Source organism: Zingiber officinale, chromosome 6A (assembly GCF_018446385.1).
Source record: "Zingiber officinale cultivar Zhangliang chromosome 6A, Zo_v1.1, whole genome shotgun sequence".
Taxonomy (NCBI): Eukaryota; Viridiplantae; Streptophyta; class Magnoliopsida; order Zingiberales; family Zingiberaceae; genus Zingiber; species Zingiber officinale.
The window spans coordinates 93,307,320-93,319,936 of record NC_055997.1 but is presented as its reverse complement, the minus strand read 5'-3'; the positions used below and the strand labels follow the sequence as shown (position 1 = coordinate 93,319,936).

General features: G+C 40.3%; 1 protein-coding gene across 1 annotated transcript; it reads right to left on the bottom strand.

Moving 5' to 3' along the window:
• Positions 1-11,007: 11,007 nt before the first annotated feature.
• LOC121994193 (myb-related protein 308-like) lies at positions 11,008-12,104 on the bottom strand. Its single transcript, XM_042548312.1, has 3 exons — positions 11,908-12,104; positions 11,663-11,792; positions 11,008-11,586 (listed from the first exon to the last, which is right to left on the bottom strand). The coding sequence occupies exons 1-3, from the start codon at positions 12,035-12,037 to the stop codon at positions 11,193-11,195; spliced, it is 654 nt and encodes a 217-aa protein (XP_042404246.1). The 5' UTR covers positions 12,038-12,104; the 3' UTR covers positions 11,008-11,192.
• Between the last annotated feature and the right edge of the window lie 513 nt (positions 12,105-12,617).

The window sequence follows — 12,617 nt, the reverse complement described above, 5'->3', positions numbered from 1 at the left end:
TTGCGTGCTAGGTTTTTAAATGGCCTATGAAGATGGATACAACATCGCAAGCCTACCACTCCTGTCCAGCGAAAATTTTGGTTACTGGAAAGACCAGATGGAGCTCCAACTGAAAGCCTAAGTGGAGACATGGACCATAGTCCAGATCGGACTCATTCTCCCAACTGAAGAAGGTGTATCCATCACCTATGACAAGTGGGATGCACAAACGATAAGAAACTTCGAGACAAATGCAAAGGCAACATGTATTCTCCTGGGCGGACTATCAAATTCAGAGCTTGATCGAGTCGGAAGGTTCGACACAGCTAAAGATCTTTGGGAGAAACTACTCAAACTTCATGAGATTCCTTCAGAGTCAGAAATTGAACAAGACTGCGAACCCAAATACGAATCTCCAGAGTCAACCTCCGAACCAGACTCAGAAGAATCAGATCAGACCGATTTCATAGCACTAATGGCCAAAGAGGAAATTGCTGAATCTGAGTCAGAACTTGAGGTGGCAACAGTCAAGGGGGAGGATCCTGTCATGACTTTGAGAGGTAAGAATGTAAATTCAAAATGCAAATGTCACATAACCTGTTTTAAGTGCAGGGAGAGAGGGCACTATAAAAACGAGTGTCCTACTCATAAGACTCGGCCGACACAATCGAAGGAGAAGGAGAAAATGATCAAAAAAGGGATGGAACAAATTAAATGCTTCAAATGCAATCAAATGGGTCACTGCAAAAGACAATGCCCAGAAAGAAGACCCAATAATCCAGAGGGAGAAATCAAGGTAAATAAATTTACATTATATGAAAATCCAGTTTTTACAACACATGATTGTAGTAGTTCAACTAATCTTGCTTGCTCAAGTATAGATTTTTCTTCAAAATTAGATACGCATGCTAATAATACCATGATTAAATTTGATTCATATCTAAACAAGAATAACTCCAAATTATTAAGTAAAAATAAGAAATTAACTTTAAGAAAATTAGGAATACAAAATAACTTTTTAAAAGATAAAATTGATAAATTAGAGAAGATTGTTAATAATTTAGTCAAATCACAAAATCTAGACTTAGATTACAAGTCTAAAGTAAAACTTAAATACTACGAAACAAGCTAAAAAGGGAAATCAAATTAAGTAAACTTAAAATTTAAATTAAATTAAAATCAAGTTAAATTCGAGTTAAATTAAATCAAAATCAAACTAAAATCCAAAGGAAGGCTCCAGAATAGCTGGCACCTCCGAACTTAATTCACCCGATAAGGGTAACCAAGAGTAGACTACCCGGCAGGGTAATTAAGGTTAAATAAAATGAGCTAGGTTTAACTTGACCCACGGTACTGGTGAAGTTTTTGGATGATAGTACGTTAGGGAAGCTTGGGCATCGCATGTCTAGGAAGATATGACTTCGACCTGGTGCATTTGGCCAAGTGGAACTGACCGAAGCTACCCTTAAATGGATCCTAACTAGTTAGACCAAGGTTTAGTATTAAGCTCAATGGGTAGGACTATTTGGGAAACCTCGAAGGCATGGTTACTTTAATGAGCTCCTGGTGACTCACCATGGCCCAGAAGTTTATCCAAAGAATACTTACTTGTTGAACCCAAAGCTAAACCTGAATCTAACACAAAGTTAAACCAGACCCTTAAATTCAACCATAATTCATCTCACAACAATTATAGGATTCCCTGATTGAAAATTTAGATGGGTGAGATGACTAAGGAATTTTAAAAATCCAAACTGATAGTTATTCAAAACAATTTCAAAATTATTTCAAAAATCTTTTAAACTCAATTTCAAACTTAATTTCAAAATTATTTGAAAAATCTTTTAAACTTAATTTCAAAATTATTTCAAAAATCTTTTAAAACTCAATTTCAAAATTATTTCAAAAATCTTTTAAACTTAACTTCAAAATTATTTGAAAAATCTTTTAAACTCAATTTCAAAATTATTTCAAAAATCTTTTAAACTTAACTTCAAAATTATTTGAAAAATCTCTTAAACTCAATTTCAAAATTATTTGAAAACTCTTTTAAACTTAACTTCAAAATTATTTGAAAAATCTCTTAAACTCAATTTCAAAATTATTTCAAAATTATTTCAAAAATCTTTTAAACTTAACTTCAAAATTATTTGAAAAATCTCTTAAACTCAATTTCAAAATTATTTGAAAACTCTTTTAAACTTAACTTCAAAATTATTTGAAAACTCTTTTAAACTTAACTTCAAAATTATTTGAAAAATCTCTTAAACTCAATTTCAAAATTATTTCAAAAATCTTTTAAACTTAACTTCAAAATTATTTGAAAAATCTCTTAAACTCAATTTCAAAATTATTTGAAAACTCTTTTAAACTTAACTTCAAAATTATTTGAAAATTCTTTTAAACTCAATTTCAAAATTATTTCAAAATTATTTCAAAAATCTTTTAAACTTAACTTCAAAATTATTTGAAAAATCTCTTAAACTCAATTTCAAAATTATTTGAAAACTCTTTTAAACTTAACTTCAAAATTATTTGAAAACTCTTTTAAACTTAACTTCAAAATTATTTGAAAAATCTCTTAAACTCAATTTCAAAATTATTTCAAAATTATTTCAAAAAATCTTTTAAACTTAACTTCAAAATTATTTGAAAAATCTCTTAAACTCAATTTCAAAATTATTTGAAAGCTCTTCTAAACTTAACTTCAAAATTATTTCAAAAATCTTTTAAACTCAATTTCAAAATTATTTCAAAAATCTTTTAAACTTAACTTCAAAATTATTTGAAAATTCTTTTAAACTCAATTTCAAAATTATTTGAAAGCTCTTTTAAACTTAACTTCAAAATTATTTGAAAATTCTTTTAAACACAATTTCAAAATTATTTCAAAAATCTTTTAAACTCAATTTCAAAATTACTTCAAAATCAGTTCAAAATCTTTAAAACTTAATTTCAAAATTATTTTAAAAAATTATTTGAAAAATCTTTTCAAAATCAGTTCAAAATCTTTAAAACTTAATTTCAAAATTCTTTTAAAAATCATTTGAAAAATCCCTTGAAAAATTAATTTCAAAATTATTTCAAAAATTATTTCAAAAATTATTTGAAATATCCTCTGAAAAATTAATTTCAAAACCCTTTTCAGAAGTTATTAAATTCTTTGAAATTCTAAACTCAATTAATTTTTAAATCTTCAAAATAATGGTCACCTATTTGGAATTCTAACTGATATTTTCAATGTTGTAAACTCCATCTCACACTCACTCATATGCTAAACATGTTTGTTAATCTAGAATGAGTGAGATGGAAAATTAGGGAAATAATTTTTTAACCTCTCATGCTTGAACTCCTGAACTAAAAAAAAATTATTAAGGCATTAATTAAGGGGGAGTGATTTTGAGTCGGTTTTAAAATTAGTTTTTCTTTAAAATTTTTTTTTGACTTGACCTCAAAATTAAAAACTATTTTTGGCATATCTTCGAAAATTCAAGCTATTTTTTTGTAGCTTTAAAATTAAAATTATTTATTGTAACGCCCCGGCTCGGGCGGGCCCCACCCGAACCGAACCGGGAACGCTACCTGAATTGCCCATCGGGTTGATGACTAGCTCCACAGACCACCGGAGCTCCTTTCAGCGTGCTTTGTCCTCACTCGCACGCACCCTGGAAAACTTCCCAGGAGGTCACCCATCCTCAGATTTCTCCAAGCCAAGCATGCTTAACTTTGGAGTTCTTAAGTTTGGGCTTCCGAAAAGGAAGGTGCACCTTGGTGATATGGATAGTACCATCTAACCTTTTAAGTCATACTTAACCAGAATCTCAGAACCGGGGTATTACAATCACCCCCACTTAAAGACACAACGTCCTCGCTGTGTAACCCCGGTGGTCTGTGGAGCTAGTCATCAAACCGATAGGCAATTCTGGTGTCGTTCCTGGTTCGGTCCGGGTGGGGCCCGCCCCGGCCGGGGCGTTACAGATGGTATCAGAGCGACCTTGCGACCGTGAGTGCGCCTGTGGTAGGAGCACCCAGGGCACCACCTAGCGAGGAAGATTCTGGGATTTGTTTGTGGTGTGATTTGTGATTACACAGCGAGGACGTTGTGTCTTTAAGTGGGGGTGATTGTAATACCCCGGTTCTGAGATTCTGGTTAAGTATGACTTAAAAGGTTAGATGGTACTATCCATATCACCAAGGTGCACCTTCCTTTTCGGAAGCCCAAACTTAAGAACTCCAAAGTTAAGCGTGCTTGGCTTGGAGAAATCTGAGGATGGGTGACCTCCTGGGAAGTTTTCCAGGGTGCGTGCGAGTGAGGACAAAAACACGCTGAAAGGACCTCCGGTGGTCTGTGGAGCTAGTCATCAAACCGATAGGCAATTCTGGTGTCGTTCCTGGTTCGGTCCGGGTGGGGCCCGCCCCGGCCGGGGCGTTACATTTATGACCTTCAAATCATAATGTTTTCAAAGCTAAGTACTTAATTAAGTTTTCTCTACCTAAACTTAGTTAAATTATTTTCTAAACTTAGCTAATTGGCAAGATGTTCTCTAGAGGCAATATTAAAATTTAAGCATGCTTGTACTTAAGGGCTCTGATACCTGATCAAAACCAAATCTTGACTCATGCTTGGACCTTAGGGCTCTGATACCTTACTAAAACAAAATTTGTAAACTATTAAACACTAAGGTTATCGCTTCTCCTTTGCCTTAAACAGCTTTTCAAAATTTTTCAAATTTAAGACTTTCAAGTCTCTTCTATTTAAAATTTTTATTCTGTAAGAAAATTCTGCTGAGTTTTGTCTTGAAAAGTTAAGTTTTTTTCAAAACTAGCTTATTTTTTATGTATGGCAAAGGGGGAGAGTAGAGAAATTCAAAGAGAACAAAAATCCAAATGGGAGGTTATATTAAGGGGGAGTTTGTAATGTCATTTTTTCCCCCCTTTCCTTGTACTTATACCTTACTACATATTATTACTTAACTTTGAATTTCGATTGCCATAATCAAAAAGGGGGAGATTGTTGGTGCGGGGAGCATCCGACGATCGAACCTGAGTTTTGATAATGACAAAGGATTCAAAGTTAAGGTTTATGGTGATCTAACATGTTGAATAAGTGTTTCAGAAAAGTCCTAGCTGCGGTTAGGCAAAGGGAAAATCCTAAGGGGTGGTAACCTTAGGTCCTAGGGGTCGGTAACCCTAGGTGGAGGAAAATCCTAAGGGGTGGTAACCTTAGGTCCTAGGGGGCGGTAACCCTAGGTGGAGGAAAATCCTAAGGGGTGGTAACCTTAGGTCCTAGGGGGCGGTAACCCTAGGTGGAGGAAAACCCTAAGGGGCGGCAACCTTAGGTCTTAGGGGGCGGTAACCCTAGGTGGAGAAAAACCCTAGGGGGCGGTAACCCTAGGTCCTAGGGGGTGGTAACCCTAGGCGAAAAGTCCAGTCGGTCTGGAAGACCGGACTGGCATCAGGTAATCTCTCCTGAGGGGAGTAGGTGAGGACGCATTCCCTGTAGAGGGAACAGTAGGCGTCGGGTCGACCTAGGGTTTCCGGTAGGAAATCCGAAGTCAGACTCGGACAGTCCGAAGACTGTCGTTTATTCTTTACTATGTTTTATCAGATTCTAACGCTGTCTTGCAGGGTATTTTGCTCGGACTAACCTTTGTTTGCAGGTGAGGAACCTGCTGGAAAAAGGTGGTCCGGGCGCCCGGGACCAAGTTTTATCCCTGCCACGACTTCGCCACATGGAGCATCCTGGTTGGTTGGCCACGTCACACTCCAGGCGCCCGGAAAGGATCCAGGCGCCCGGAATATCATATATAAAGAGGGTCAAGGGAGCAGCTAAAGGACAACGAATACAACAATCTTCTAAGTAATCTCCCTGCGACAAGCTGCTAACGACTCGATCCAGAAAGTGCTGCAACGACACCCCGACAACCCGGAGCCTTAGATTTAGTCTTTTGTTGTCGGTATAATCTGTTCACTACTTTGAATTGTACTTAGTCTGTAATATCTTTATCGTGCTTATAGTTGTTGCCCACGGAAAGCGATCAAGGATCGCGGGCCTTCGAGTAGGAGTCGCCTTAGGCTTCGAACGAAGTAAATCTCCTTGTCTCTCTGTGTTTATTATTTCTTTATTCCGCTGCGTTTTTACTCGTGTGTTTTACGAATCGAACGAAATAGCTACGCACGCTATTCACCCCCCCCTCTAGCGTGATCTCGATCCAACATATGGCGCCAGGGGTGGGGGATAAGGAGGTCCCCGATGTGTGTCAGGGGAAAATCTAGGCATACCAGGAAGATGGCCAAGGTTTTGATGATATTGATATAGGGCGTCTACTTGTTGTCTAGTGATATCCATATCATCCATAAAATTTCTCATTCTTTTCTGGTCAATATCATAGTCTTGAACGAACTCTATCACCTGACTATAGAAGTCCCTAGTGAACTAAAAATGATCATGCACCTTCTTAAACTGATCATCAGATAACTTGAAGCGACCCTCCAACAATCGTTGTTGGGTATTTTGTTTCTCATGAAGGGAGTCTAAAGAGGTATGGAAGTTAGAAAAATCAAACCTAGAGGATCTCGTGTCATAAGCAAAAGAGTGTCTAGGAGGAGGTTTCGGATATCCGGAAGGCTGCGGGAATCCTAATGATGAGGGCTCTTGGTGGTACTCGGGTTCTTCTATAATGGAGGGCACAGTCTCGGGGTGTAAATCAGTAATCACCCAATTCGATGGGTCGCGAACTGATGTGCGCTCGAGGCAAGGAAGGGGTAATGGAAAACCATTGGTTCTAGGGAAAGTAAATTCATTCTCATCCCGATAAATCATCTTCATAGCAAGACAAGAATCGATGTCGATCTTGTCATTACCATGAATCACCTCTAATCCATCAAGTGCACAACCCAAATTGAATGATACTTGGGTGATCAATCCACCAAACACTATCATCCCCGAAGATGCCTTAGCTGTCTTCCACAAAGTTTGCAAGAAATGAAACTCCGAATCAAAATAAACTTTATTTAACAATGCCCAAAGAGAATAAAGTTCTATCTTTCTAACTACCCCATCACTCTCTCCGTGACCAAAGATCGTTTTGTTCATCACTCAGTGAAGGTATCTAAAGGTCGGGTTTTGCATGCGGGATGCTTTGGATCTAGAGGGCTCATAAGGGTCTTTTGATCCGGTTATCAACGTCTTAAATTCATTCCACTTGATTTCATCATCAAATCCTCGGGCACCGCCAATGGGTAAGCCAAAACAGTTATTGAAATCACTAAAATTCCACCAAACTTCTTTATTCATCATCCTAAAAGTTATGACCCCTACATAGTCATCTTCAGAAAAATATTTAACATCAAGTGAGCTCAAAAATTCAAGGACTAGGCGGAGGTAGGTCGGTGCAAGTGCATGGATTCGTCGTCAGTAATATAAAAGATTGTCGAACCCACAAGGACTGGTTATAAACACCGGTGGAGGCACACTCAGGATTAGCTATACTATCGATGGTTGTAAGTAACCTAAGAAAAGAGATCAGAAAGCGGGGAATGAGAACTAGCAACGAGAAGAAATCAACCTGGTTAATGAAGAGTTCTAAAAGCTCAGTTTCATTGTGGTGATATTGATGTGTCTTATACTATCCTATACTCATTGTCCATCGGCATGCATTCGCCGGAAGCTAAAGCAACTATCCTTGAGCACTATACAAAGACAATCCCTGCGAAATCCTGTTACGATTAACCCCTATCACTAGAGCGCCTCAGTAGATCGCAAGGACACGACTATTACTGATGTTATCAAGGGTAGAATTTAGAAGCTAGGTTTGGTCTCTTACTTCCTTGCGAAGGAGTCGCCTCTCCTTTCGAGGAAATATCCTAAATGTCCGTGAACGGGTTATCCCTGTCACTAGGGCCCATCGGGTATACGATCTAAGGTGTTCCCTCTATGAGGTTAGCAATTCCTGCACAATCAATCAACACGATAAAGAGATCGAGGAATCGAAACAAAGCAAGTAAAATCATCCAATGAATATAAATGTAGTATGAGTTTTACATTAAAACCAATTCACAATTACTCCCTCATCCTAGAACAAAAGCTCTACTCCATGGACGCTAGAGAAGAACCCGAAGACATGGTGAATCTAAACATACAATCCTCAAAACGAAGAGAGAAAGAAGAAGTATGCTTATCCAATGACGATGAGTGATCTTCGGATCCAATCTTTTGCTTCTAGAGTTGAGGTGGTGATGGAAGGTCGCTAGATTGATGTCCTGGATGGCATGGAACAACACCAAAATGAATATCCTCTTGACGGTTTGCCTCCCGGCTTTCCCCCCTCGGAAAAGGGGTTAAAGCCCCTTTTATAGGCTAGGGCACGGCGTGGCGTCACGACCGTGCAAGGATGGCACGGTCGTGCCCTAACTGGGCTCTGGATGCGTTGCACGGTCATGGCAATTGGCACGACCGTGTGATGCTGGGGCTCGATTCTTGGGGACACGGCCGTGCAGGATCGCACGACCGTGTGTTGCTTAGCCTCGGTCATGGGGTGCACGGCCGTGCAGGGTTGCACGACCGTGTTTTGATCCGCCTCTGGTCTGGTCGCACGGTCGTGCAAGGGTTGCACGGTTGTGCACATCTTCCCTTCTGTTTAGCTACACGGGTGTGCAAGGGTTGCACGACCGTGTTCTCTGGCTCGCTCCGGTGCGTCGACAAATGCTATTTTCGCTCTGAAAGTTGTCCCTGTTAACACAAAACCAAACAAAGAACAGATATCTGTACAAAAGAGTATATATGATGAATACACGATAAAAGAGGTGATCATACAAAGAATATGTACGTATAAAGAAAGCGAATGTGAGTAAAAGCATGCATAAACCATCATAATATTTACGCACATCAGTAGACAAAAAAACTCGGAGGTCAGTGCGATAGGGAGAAAGTTTATGAGCAAAAGGTTAATGGAGAAAGGCGGTTGGTGGGAGGTCGTGGAGGAACAGTAGGGAAATGTTGTCGGAGAACGAAGCAGGCAGCACCAAAGAGCATGAAGGCAAAATGAGCAAAGGCGGTGACACGCATGGGCTTATAAGCCTAGGGGATGTCCGATCAGAACCATCCGATCTAGGTCATAGAAACTCAGGTAAAGATCGGACCGTTGAATTCGAACTGTCAAACGTTACATCAATACCCTGTCACGTCAGGCGTGCGGCAGCGACATGCGTGACAAGTGGGGTATCGCCATAGGTTGACATTTAATGAAGGCGTGGGAGAGTGCTCAGGCTTAATGCGTAGAGATTTGCACGATTTCTCAGAAATATGGGTGACGTAAGCCCTTCTCGCGCTCGCCCAAGACAGTCCAAGCAAAGATTTACAAGTACAAACCTTCGTGGTGCCGATCGGATTGAGAAAGCATGCCTATGACCGAACGACAAGCTTCAAAAGGTTGATTGGCAAGGAACGGTCGCATCCCGATCAGCAACCACATAGTGTCGAAGGCCGATCGGGAGGAAATCTACTCAGACAATTGTCCAATTAGTCGGACTTATAGCCTCCTAATTCGACTAGATTTGATGGGGAGGCTTGTGATGCAGTGACGATGAAGGACCCCACCCCGCTGCCACGGTGGAGGTCAAAGGAAGTCAAAGTCAAGGCGGTCAACACGCAGATAACATCGGTCGGTCGGGCGAAGCATGCTTTGACCCACCGTCGCCTTCGACATGGGGAGCAATCAAACAACCGACACTCAAGACAAGGTGCAGAAGCTGAGCCAAGCGACTACCTTGCTCGGCCAGATAATTACAGAGATTGATGTGCAGAGTTCAACTTCGGCCGAGCGACTATCCCGCTCGGCCTGACAACAGACTTCGGTCAAGCGGCTACCCCGCTCGGCCTGGCAACAGACTTCGACCAAGTGGCTACCTCGCTCGGCCTGACAACATTCTTCAGCAATAACAAAATGGACCTTTGGTCGAGTAAACACACTAGAGGAACAGCAAGGTTCTGGCCGACCAGACGGGGCACCAGGGTGGTGGAATTCAGGCCGAGCGACCAATCCGCTCGGCCTAGCAGTACACTCCTGATGATATCCAGTGATATCCCTTTGGGAGTTGGTGCCGCCGACACCGGGCATGGGTTGCCACAAGATCGTACGGTGGAAGCTTCCACTGTCACTTCAAAGATATGTTAGGCCCGTTAAGGTGTTGTGCCAAGAGCACTTTACTGACACGTCTTTTCAGGAAAACTTTGAGAAGCGTGCACACGCGCTACCGGAGCTCTATATAAAGGGGGTCCAAGTATCAACGAAGGTATATATGCGATATTTACTATTTGTGCTACGACCTTCTTGTTGCTTCGCTTTCCACTTCATCGCCGGTGACTGATTTGAGCATCGGAGGGCCAACGCCGGGGATCCCTTCCCTAACTCGGCACTGACGTAATCTATGTTGCAGATCCGCGCGGAGTCCACAAGAGGTCAGCGTGAGCACCATATTCCTAGTTTTCCTTCTCTTTGACTTTCGGACAGGATCAATAAAAAAAGTAATTTTGGGTATACAAAATAAAGGTAAATGAATTGATAGTTAGATCAGTATTTTAATATTAGAATGAATGTGAGTACTGTATGTTAATAAAAGAAAGATATTAATATAATGAGTATGTGACATGTGAACCTATATTTTTATTTTAAAGAGATTGTATATATTAGCGTTCAAACAATGCAGTTGTACTTAATATTCATACAAAATACAGGTATTATATTTGCATGGTTTTTACCTTTGCCGTTAACTGGGACCAGCTTAATTATCATTTATACTCTTAAGTTTTACTGGCAAACTTATAAATCTAACTTATTTATGACTCAATCATACAATTAGACCAAACAAAACAACTGTTAATTAAATTATACTTTGCTCATATGGATACATATAGGATGATAAATAAGAATCGCGCGGTTATTGCTTTTGATGTATTAGTTCTTTCTCTCTAATTCTTTGGTTAATTAGTACTCACAATGCTCTTTAATTTATTTGAAATAAACAAGGAGCCAAAACTAGTACAGCATATGTTTATATGTAGCACCTTAATTACATGATACAAATTAAAAACAGCCAGCTAAAATTAATCAACCTTAGAATTTTCTATAGATTTAATTAAACCTATATATATTATTGTTTGTAGTTTCATCCATCTAATTAATACTCCATAGCATGCACGATGGAATACAGTGTCATCGGAATAGAAGCAGCGTGGGCTTCGCAGAACCAGAGTACTCTTCATCGAGCTGTTGAGTATTACTGATCAATGGTTCAGATCCTGGTCTCTTCTGATCACAAGCCATGGCGATGGTCAGGTCAAGGTTGAGATCAGGCACGCCATAATTACTACACTGATGAGCTTTCTCAGAATTCATCGCCACCACATCGGCCGTGCTACACTCCGTGTCGTCGCCGTCGGTTGAGCCTTTCAGCCACGTCCGGCGCTGCAACAGCCCCGGCGACGTCACGCGGTGGAAGTTAGGGTCGATGCCCACTCCTCTCAGTTTCTTCCTTAGATGCGAGTTCCAGTAGTTCTTCACCTCGTTGTCCGTCCTCCCCGGCAACCTCCCAGCTATCAACGACCACCTAATTGTCAATATTAAACACGTATTAGGGGAGTTCGATCGAATCCAAGACCTTGGCAACAACTCTTAACAATTACCGGTTTCCAAGTAATGCATGGAGCTTGATGATGAGGTCTTCTTCGTCCTCCTGGAAGTTCCCCCGCTTGACGTCGGGCCGAAGGTAGTTGATCCACCGAAGTCTGCAACTCTTGCCGCATCGAAGTAGTCCTGAATGATCATAATCAATTACAAAGCTAGCTTGTATATATTACTCATGGGAATTTGTTCATTCAACTGAATTCGTAATTGCATCACAATCTCTACTAACAAACGATCGATAAACCTGCGGCCTTGGGGAGCGAACGCCAGGAGACTTCGCCATGGATGGCGATGTAGTTAATGAGCTTCTCGTCCTCCTCCTTGGACCAGGCTCCCCTGTTGGGTGCTTGCTTATCGCAACAGGGATTCCTCATCTCATGTATATGGCGTAATGAAGAACAGGGTAAGAGAGACTGCACACAGGATCAGATTGGGATATCGATAAAGTGAGGGAAGTTAATTATTTATATGCCAATGAAAGGATTTGTAATGAGAAGGGGTGTTGCAGCTAGAGGCGTTGACTCAAGACTGGTGGTTTTGCGAGCGAGGAGGTTTGGCTTGTTAGTTGCAACTGGGAGAAATTAAAGGTGTTCCATACTTAATATATATGTGATATACTTAATGGGATGAGATTAGGACTTAGGAGGGGAAGAGCATGCATGGCTGACTGATAGATTTCCATACGTGTTTCAAGCAGATGGTCGTCGACAATCACAGCGTGCCTGCAAATGCCACAATTATTACGTTCCGTTCTGATCCGTCGCTTCACATGATGATAAAAGACGAATACTACTAATCTATCCGAGATCAACACCGAGGAATCCGCTGCTTCACGTACACTTTGATAAAGATGAGCAATTTAATTATCAAAAGGAAATTTAATCTTGTAAAACAATTAAAAATATTAGCTTTAAAATTGGAACACGCAACCCTGGTTTACAAAATCAAGATCTG